Genomic DNA, 10244 nt, shown 5'->3' on the forward strand with positions numbered 1-10244 from the left:
TGGCCTTTCACAGTGCATTGCTCCTCTCTGCTCAGTCACTGGCATTGCACAAGCAGAACCTGTGGTGTATATTTTGCCTTCCTGCTGGAAATGGACAGATTGGCCAACTCTCATCTGACGTCTAGAGATACCTGAACTTCTAGCAGACAAGGTGCTGCCTAAAATATAAAATAATATGTAGCTGAATATAGTTCAGTGTTCTGTGCACACATGAGGTGCCTTTGAAGGGAAAAGAGTCATAATGGATGTAAAGTCATAGCAGATATAAATAAAAAGGGTCATCGGGATGAACAGATACTGTACGTGTAGCAGCAAGGTCTGGGAGCCCCGGGTCTGGGCAGCATTGGCTACTGTCCCCCATTCAGAGAGGTTCTGTGCTCCTCTCCCACTCCAGGATGGCCACTAGTGTTGCTTCTGTGTGCTCATGTGCCAGCTATGTCGTGACACGAACAGTAAAATAACGGATCTCCGGTATGTCATTGCAGTTTGCACAGAGGAAGTCTAATCTCGGAAGAGTGGTTCACATCTGTAATCTCCCTGAAGGAAGCTGCGAGAATGACGTGGTTAATCTGGGTCTGCCATTCGGGAAGGTCACCAACTACATATTAATGAAATCAACCAACCAGGTAAATCTGATGTGTTGCCCCATCTGTAATATGGCTCCAAGGAGGGTTGTATGTGATTTTATGTACAAGTAGGTCACTGAGTGAATGGTAAATTCCATGGTATAAATGTTGCAATGTTTAAAGGAGAATTATGAGGCGAGTGATTTTCACTCAGCCTCGTAATCTGAGCCGACCTGTGACAATGTAACTGTCACACATCGGCTCAGTAGATCGGGAAGTGAGCGAACACATACCGGCGCTCGCTCACGTCTCGATCTATCCCTGCAGAGAGCCGTGACAGGGGAGGGACTGGATTCCCCCCTCTCCAGTCCGACCCTCCAGCGCTTACTGGCAGAACGGACGGGGGAGGGGGCAAGTACAGCTGGCTCCGCCTCTAGATAGGCAGAACCAGCGGTCAGTCACGTAGCTGGGTGGATCCAGACAGAATTGTCGGGATCCTTTCGGGCTGCGGCGTCTCAGTATACCGCGAGCTGTAGCTCCCTATATACTGAGCTTAGGGTGACGGGAGGACGCTAGTTTGTGTCCTCCCATTAACCTAAGGAGAACTATAGGGGAAAAGCCCTAACCCCATAGTTCTCCTTTAAGTAATAAAAAGTTGTTTTTTTTTAACCAGAGGGATTTGGTTTAGATTGGTGTTATATTATTTTTTCAATGTGCTTTGTTTTGTTTTGGGATGTTTTTTATGGATACACTTTGCCTTTGTTGAAAAACAAACAAACAACTTTTTCAATAAATTAAAATATGAATTAAAAATGTTGCAGAAAGCAGGACCAAGAACAATGGCTCCCAATAAATGCTGGAAATACAACGATGGCTGTTTTTTAATTAGATTGGAATTGTAGATGTTTGTTTCTTCTTTCCTTATGATGGTGCTATCGATGTCCCTTGTGTGTTTTTCCTGCTTTCAAATTCAGTGATACTTTATTAAACAAATAACAAACAGTACGGGTTCCCTCCCCCAGCTAGCATTAAAAAAAAAAAAAATCAGACCTCAGATGCAGCAGGGTCACATCGCTCTCCCATTCTTCTCTAGGCATCTAGTTACAGTAGATCACAGAGGCCAGGACAAAAATCTCATGTGAACATTGCTTGGTGTTGTGGAAAGGTGGGCAGTGCACAATGGGATCGGCTCTGATTTTTGATATACTGTCTAATGGGGTTGAGGAAACTCATGTTATGTTGTTTGTATAAAGATATACCTGCACTTTAAAAAGAAAAATCTTAATGTTTAAATGAATAATAGGAGTAGTCCCAGATGGGCATGATGGGACTAGGCTGTACCTTACAAATATAAATGGTGAACAGTGGTCACTATAGATTACTCCACATCACTTCTTTACATTCTCCGCTGTACAATAACAAAATGTTAATAAAGTCTTCCTGCAGGAAACATTGAACAGTAGCTGTAGAAAGTTTGGAACAAAACAATAGCGGATGTGGTATAACTAGAGTATTTGAAACCCAGACTGGATAATTTTACAACCCAAACCAGCCCCCCACCCCCCACACGCTCTATGAGACAATAAAAATCTTAATAAGATAAACAAATAATAATTGCCATAAAAGAAACACAAAAACACTAGTGCTCAGAGGAGAAGTGTGTCCCCTTATATTGGTAATGAGTGCAGGCATGCACCCTTCCATTGGTGGACAGTGTAGTTCCCCCTTACATTGGTGGTGATTGGAGAAAAAAGCCCCTTTACAGTCAATTAAATGGTGACCCCTTACATTGGAAGATTACTCCATAACATTGGTGGACATTGTAGGTGGTAGATGAATTTGCAACTCTCGAGGAACTCCTAGCAAGCTCTGTAGTAAGGGTTCCACGGAGCAGGTTTTCAGAAACAATTATGTCTCTGCGAGGTCCTACTATTGAAGGGTAGTGGTGCATCTAGCCAGATATAAAGGGACAATTAATTTATCTTAATATGCGCCCAACTGGGTGACAAAGGCCCGGTAGCAGTCAGTCTGACGACCTTCCTGTGGTGGATAGAATGGATTTAAGGTGCTGCCATGGAATGCTTTATACCTTGCCTCTTATTGCATGGTCCAGGTATTACGATATAGATATAAGTCTCTGATGTCGGATCTCTATGTGCAGGCCTTCCTGGAAATGGCATACAGAGAGGCAGCGGAGGCCATGGTACAATACTACCAGGAGAAGCCAGCAATGATAAATGATGAGAAGTTGCTGATCCGCATGTCAAAGAGATATATGGAACTACAACTCAAGGTAAGAGACCGGACACTGTTCAGTCTTGTAGAGGCAAAAAATGAACGGCAGTTCTCCTTTATTTATAATTTTTTAATTATGTTTTCCATTAAAATGTCAAAAAATCTAAACCTCCCCAAAAATGTGTGCGTGTCACAATCTGAGATCAGGCTCTGAGTCGAGTAGGCAAATTTGTGGTATAACAGGCCGAGTTCGGTACACAAGCAGATGGTAGTAGTATAGGAGCAGGCAGAAGCGAGATCAAGCCGAGGTCAGGAGCCGAACGTATCAAGTATGAAGCAGAAGACGATGAGAGTAGTCGGTGAATCAGCAGCCAAAGGTCGGTACACGGGTAGCAGTATGAGCGGATTGTATCACAGAAGGAGCAGGAAGCAAGATAATGGCAGGAGCACAATAATCTAACAAACAAGAAGTCTAGGGCGTGGCTTAAATAGGAAGTTCAAGGGAGGAGCAAGGAGTTCAGAGTTCAGCAGAAACTAAGTTTACTTGAGGATTATACATGAGAGCAGGCAAGGAGCTATCCGAGGTTTCAAGGGGGCTCAGCCGGTAGAGCCACTGCCAGGCACAGCATAGGTTCAGATCTGGATCCTGACAGAGCATGTGTGTGTAATATATATAATCAGATAGATGGATAGATCACTTCAGTAACCTCATTTTGTAAGTATTGACAAAGTTAATTTCCTATGGGGTAGTCTCCTAGCTGACATGAAAGTTGCTCGGGTCTCTATGGCTGGTTTAGCAGTATACGAACATTTACAAAACAACCAGAATACATTCTGAATATAAAATGTTTCCTTTTTTGGTGACTGTGTCAGAGACCTGGGAGGAGAGAAATATCAGCAGCTGCCGATACTGTGGAGGTGGCCATATTAGTAGAGTTCCCTTATGTCAGTTGCCCTCCCCCCCGAAGCAGGGAGATCTTTTGCATTGTAATCCTCAGATACAGCCTCCTCTCCAGCAAAGAGAACCGTGAGAAGCACAGTAGTGACATCACAAAATTTCACCCCAAATCTGGTGACATTGGCAGTCAGACGCAGGAGTGTCTTAGATGGTCTTATACTGAAGTTATACAGCTATGAGGATACAGAACAGGAGTACCTAGGCACAGGACGTGCTCTAATATCAGGAGTGCCTAGGCACAGGAAGTGCTCTGATATCAGGAGTGCCTAGGCACAGGAAGTGCTCTGATATCAGGAGTGCCTAGGCACAGGAAGTGCTCTGATATCAGGAGTGCCTGGGCACAGGAAGTGCTCTGATATCAGGAGTGCCTAGGCACAGGAAGTGCTCTGATATCAGGAGTGCCTAGGCACAGGAAGTGCTCTGATATCAGGAGTGCCTAGGCACAGGACGTGTTCTGATATCAGGAGTGCCTAGGCACAGGACGTGCTCTATCAGGAGTGCCTAGGCACAGGACGTGCTCTGATATCAGGAAGTGCTCTGATATCAGGAGTGCCTAGGCACAGGACGTGCTCTGATATCAGGAGTGCCTAGGCACAGGAAGTGCTCTGATATCAGGAGTGCCTAGGCACAGGACGTGCTCTGATATCAGGAGTGCCTAGGCACAGGACGTGCTCTGATATCGGGAGTGCCTAGGCACAGGAAGTGCTCTGGTATCGGGAGTGCCTAGGCACAGGACGTGCACCGCTATTTTTCAGGAGGAAATCAAGTCAAAATGTAAATGTTTTAGGATACTTCTTGGGCACAGGTAACAGTTCCAGATACTCCCCATGAGACAGAAAATCTTCACTTTCCTTGTTCAGGTCTGAAAGGTTAGCAGCTGCAGATTCGTTATTTCTGTGCAGATTGATCTCTGACAATGGTAATGCAGCAGTAGGTGTGTGTTTCACTGTTGGTAGATGTGATAATGTACGGTAACACGGGCGAATCTTGTGAAAGGATCATTAGGTTGGAAACTCCCATTCTCATCCGCCTCTCATCCTCCATGTGGCAGCAGCAAGCTGAATGAAGACTATACAATGATTCAGCTTCCCTCATTGAATTGTGCTCAGAGAAAACTGACTGGTCGCCTCTTCATGCTTGCATTGAAGTTACATTTGGCGTAGCATCCTTCCACCTGCAGGAGCTGGGCTGGCAGGCGTTTAGAACCCAGCGGGAGCTCTGCTGACACATTACATAATATTCCATCTGTGGTCAGGTCAGAGTAACATCAGTGGACGGGTATGGCTCTGTATTTTTATAAACCAATCACAGAGCGTTTACTAAACCCGTGTGCTGCTTGCCGAGGGAGGAGACTTTGGCACCGAGCGCCATCCTAAGACTGAAATTGCATAATGCAATATGGTCCCAACAAATCTGCGGCTAGACTCTTATCTTGTAAACCAGTTCAGTGTCCCAGAGATCCTCGCAACTCACGGCACCTGCAGGACGGCACTGCCAGCAATTATTCTGAAAATGATTGCCATGAAATGTGTGACGGGCCACAAGAGGCCAGTTAAGCCTCCATTGCAATCTGCAGCTGAAGTTTCAGTTGCATGAAATCGTCGTTGCTGAACGTCCACAAGATGTCATTTTGATGTCACGGGTAGTTTTTATTAATGTATGTCTAGGAGTTATATCATTTAAAGGCAGGCTCAGGTTGTAGGGAGGAATTCATACCCACCCAGTTTTCTTGGCTCAAAATGGAAATGACATTCCTGTCCAGACAACGGGCACAGCTGCCTGGAGGTCACATTCGTCTCACTTTGCAATTTGCTAGAGAATGTCTCTTGAAGATGTATGACAGATCCGTGTTTTAGACGATAATATAGAACTTCTTCCATAACAACACTGAGCATTCTGTAGATATTCATTTTTACAATTGGAATGCAGAAGCAGGTCACTGCAGCCTAAAGCAGGTCAGAAGCAACTCAGTAGCATACGGATTAATTCGGGGCCATTTATAAAACTAGTAGCAGGGGAAGAATTCAGGTCACTGTTGTCCTTGTTGTTAAGATTTTAGCCTTTGAGATTTTTTTAAATGCCTCCCCCAATGTGTCTAATACCAGGGGCTTCATAGCAGTGGGTCGCACATAATACTCTTTGAATGTAATGCCATAGAAAGCTGCCAGAGATAACAGACAAGCAGCAGGAGTTGGTCAGAGACTATTGGCATACTACAAGAGATGGTCAGAGAGTACGAAGATGCTATAGGAGTTGTTAAAGACTGGGCACAAGCTTCAGGAGACATAGACTGGAGACACACTACAAGTTCCTTGAGTACTCGTGGATGTAACACATCTGATTCTGGAGATTTGTTTACATTTGATCTTTCTAGACAGAAGCAAAGAATGTGTTTAACACATCAGCATTCTCCTTGTCACTGGTAGCCAGCTTACCATTTTCCTCTTTTATGGGGCCAAATGTTCTGTCCTTACCCGTTTACTATTTATATATATAAAGAATTTCTTGGGGCTTCTTTTGATGTCTGTTGCTGTGTGTTCTTCGTACTCTATTTTTGTTGCCCTGATTGCTCTTTTGTTGCATTCCTAATATTTGAACGCCGATAGTGACCCCTCTGTCTTATATTTTTTGAAGGCCATTTCCTTTTCTTCTATACGAGTTGTGATGGGTTAGTGGCACTGGAACCCTGAAGCTTGGTTAAATGGTAGTTTTGTATTGTTATTGTTGTCCATGGTGTGACTATGGAGAAATGGATTTCAGGCTTGCGGTTTCTGCACACCGAAGGATGGCGTAGTGGTTAGCACTTCTGCCTTGTAGCACTGAGGGTCCCTGGTTTGAATCCCGGTCACTCTCTACGAGAAGTTTGCATGTTCTCCCGTGCCTGCGTGGGTTTCCGGTTTCCTCCAACACACTCCAAAGCCATGATGGAAGGTTAATTGGCCCTGTATGTATGTATGTATGTATGTATGTGAGATAGGGACCTTAGATTGTAAGCTCCTTGTGGGCAGGGACTGATGTGACTGTGCACTGTGTAAAAGCGCTGCGTAAATTGTCGGCGCTGTATAAATACCTGTAATAAAGTAAAACATTTCCACAATCACCTTGGTTTGTGAAAGAGATAGCAAAAGACATTGGGGGGAATTTATCAAAACTGGAGCAAACATAATCTGGAGCAGTTGCCCATGGCAACCAAGCAGCATCACTCTTCAGTTTGCTCAGGTATGATATGAAAATGAGAGAGAGAAGCTGTTTGGCTGCAGCGCAAATTTGCTCCAGATTTTGTCTGCCCAAGTTTTGATAAATACCCCCCATTGCCTTTCATACACTAACTATGTTTGCAATAAACCTATTTTTTGGACTGGAATATATGTGGTGCTTCATTTCCGGATTAACCTATTTCATGTCTATGGGCAGAGTAATCCAGATTTAACTTTGATTGGGCATTAAAAAAAAAAAATGATTTCTCCCATAGAGAATGATTGTTCAGATGCTTTCCAAGAGATCATCACAGAAACGGCTGCAAGTAAATGAAAGACGGCTACTTATATTTTATGATTCTTTAGGCTGATCATTATTTTTGGCCATCTGCACTTTGAACAATATCAGATATCTTTAGGTGCTGAAGGATGACGTCCTTTTCTACCAGCTCCACCCCTTGTGATATGCGATAATAATACAAAGAAATGCTAGAGAGCATTCTGCAGTCTGCTTTATATACAGAAATAGTTTTATCGGTTCTGCCCACCGAACAAGGAAAAGGAGAAACGTCATGCAAATCCACTGCAATAAAAGGGCTCCTATATGTACCTTTCCAGAAACCTGTGTCTCCTGCCTCCCTCCGTTCCAGCGCGGCAGCCTCCCTAGGGCTCTCTGGTATTCAATATTTCCCCTGAGTTTTGTCCTTCACCACGTGCTGGTTTCATCCTCTGCTACTGGAGTTATCACTGACGTAGGGATCGGGTATTGTGCCCACCATCTGTGATCTTGGGCTCCAAACAGCAGTTAAGCCCAGGAACCATTAAAGTGGTACTCACCACAATGCAGGGTCTGTAAAAATCATCTGGGGGCTGTAGGTTGCCTACTCATTCCTTTTAACATCCTGTTACTGCCCCATCACAGTACAAAAATCATGCAAGTTCACGTACTGTATGTGCGATGCAATGATGCCGAGAGCGGTGAAGACGCAATCATGTCAGTGCTGCTGTCTGTATAATTGAAGACCATAAGAGAAGAGGTGAAGCCATCTGTCTGTCATGTGACTGGCCTGGAAAAGGTACGTATATTGAAAAAAAGGTAAAATGCATGCTGAGGGTGATCCTCCGGAGGTTAGGGGGCTACTGGGGGCAAGGCCAGGGAAGCTTTAAATGTATAATAAATATTTCCATAGATTGATTTCTAGCCTTTGAGCATATGTTAAGAGACGTATAAAGTGCCATTTTCCAAGGCGGCCGGGGAATATACATCTGGAAAAAGCAGTACATATGTGTGACATTTTATTACGCAGTACGTCACCTAAACCACCCAGGTTGTAACATTTCTGTCTTGGAGAAATTTGATGAGCTATACATTTGTCTTAAGGGCAGATAGAGAGAATAGTAAATCACTGATGGTATTTATAGTGTGAACCTGACACCCTGAAGTTTTCTAGTTTGGTGGTATACATTAAATATACATTAACCCCTGATGGCCGGTAGGGCTTAGAGAGGGCAGCACTGTTTTTAGCTACTGCGAGCTTGAATTATACCAAATTTGCCAGGAAGGGCTGAGCCTGCTTGAGCATTTCATTCCAGGACATGTGCTCGTCTATGGCAGCTGCACAACCCCCCGACCTGTACAACCCCCTGACCTGAGGAATTAGACGGAGCATGTGCTGCAGGGAACCGGGAAAGACACCAATGGTTTAATTTGCTCGGACACAAACCTTGTTTTTCTGTACAGTCATATTTGATTAACTATTGTTTTTATAAAAAGATGATCAAATAATGTATTCATTAACATAGTTTCTCCTTAAATATTTATGTAGGGCTGCAACAACTAATCGACATAATCGATTATTGAAAAAGTTGTCAACTTTTTCAATCGATTAATCGGCTGGTTGGCCCTGTTCACAGCTCCACACACGCTGCGTGCCACACCTTCTCCCCACCTCATGCTCGCATTTGTATTCCTCTATAGCTGATGGTAAATTATTATACAGCACAATGTACCATCAGCTGTAGAGGAATACAAATCCCAGCAATACATTATACACTGTATGTATAATGTATTGCTGGGATTTGTTGTACTCTTATATAGCTGGTGGTATTCTGCACTGCGCTGTATAGAGGACTACAAATCAAGGAATAATACATTATACACCGCAATGCAGAATACCACCAGCTATAGAGGAATACAACAAATCCCGGCAATAGTACATTATACAGTGGTGCAATGCTGAATACCACTAGCTATAGAGGACTACAAAACCCATTAATAGTACATTATACAGCGCAATGCTGAATACCGCCAGCTATAACGTACTATTGCTGGGATTTGTTGTATTCCTCTATAGCTGGCGGTATTCTAAATTGTGCTGTATAATGTACTATTGCTGGGATTTGTAGTCCTCTATAGCCGCTGCCATTCTGCATTCATTGCTGTATAATTTTACACTTTTCATTTCACTATATTGCACACCACACTTTTTTTACTGTTTTTTTTTTACTTCCACCGCTCCAAGCTTGCTCCTGTGATGGACTGCAATCTCAATACAAACTAGTAGTCCATCACTGGAGCCTTCTTTTTAAATGTATTTTTTTTTTTATCCGATTAACTGATTAATCGAACTTAATGTGACATTAAACCCTCAGATTTTTTAACATAAACCAATACTGTAATGTGCGCCTTACTGTAATCCATGGTAGTTTACCTTCTCTTTGCTGCTCTTCCTTTTAAATCCTTATCTCTTCTCATGCTGGGGGAGAACTTCAACGTACTATTGCTGGGATTTGTTGTATTCCTCTATAGCTGGCGGTATTCTAAATTGTGCTGTATAATGTACTATTGCTGGGATTTGTAGTCCTCTATAGCCGCTGCCATTCTGCATTCATTGCTGTATAATTTTACACTTTTCATTTCACTATATTGCACACCACACTTTTTTTACTGTTTTTTTTTTACTTCCACCGCTCCAAGCTTGCTCCTGTGATGGACTGCAATCTCAATACAAACTAGTAGTCCATCACTGGAGCCTTCTTTTTAAATGTATTTTTTTTTTTATCCGATTAACTGATTAATCGAACTTAATGTGACATTAAACCCTCAGATTTTTTAACATAAACCAATACTGTAATGTGCGCCTTACTGTAATCCATGGTAGTTTACCTTCTCTTTGCTGCTCTTCCTTTTAAATCCTTATCTCTTCTCATGCTGGGGGAGAACTTCCCTTTGCAGCTGAGTGCCTCTTCCTGTAGTGCTGGCTCAGGTTGTGAACCTTCACACAGACA

General features: G+C 43.2%; 1 protein-coding gene across 1 annotated transcript in view; it reads left to right on the forward strand.

Annotated features, from left to right (window-relative positions):
- Nucleotides 1–10244, forward strand: part of RBM20 (RNA binding motif protein 20) — a 171504-nt gene that overhangs the window by 139761 nt on the left and 21499 nt on the right. Inside the window, exons 6-7 of the mRNA XM_018562565.1 lie at nt 495–626; nt 2728–2859. Coding sequence (XP_018418067.1) covers nt 495–626; nt 2728–2859 — 264 coding nt within the window. The remainder of the gene's footprint in view (nt 1–494; nt 627–2727; nt 2860–10244) is intronic.

This window comes from Nanorana parkeri, unplaced genomic scaffold, assembly GCF_000935625.1.
Source record: "Nanorana parkeri isolate BGI_ZX_2015 unplaced genomic scaffold, ASM93562v1 scaffold585, whole genome shotgun sequence".
NCBI lineage: Eukaryota > Metazoa > Chordata > Amphibia > Anura > Dicroglossidae > Nanorana > Nanorana parkeri.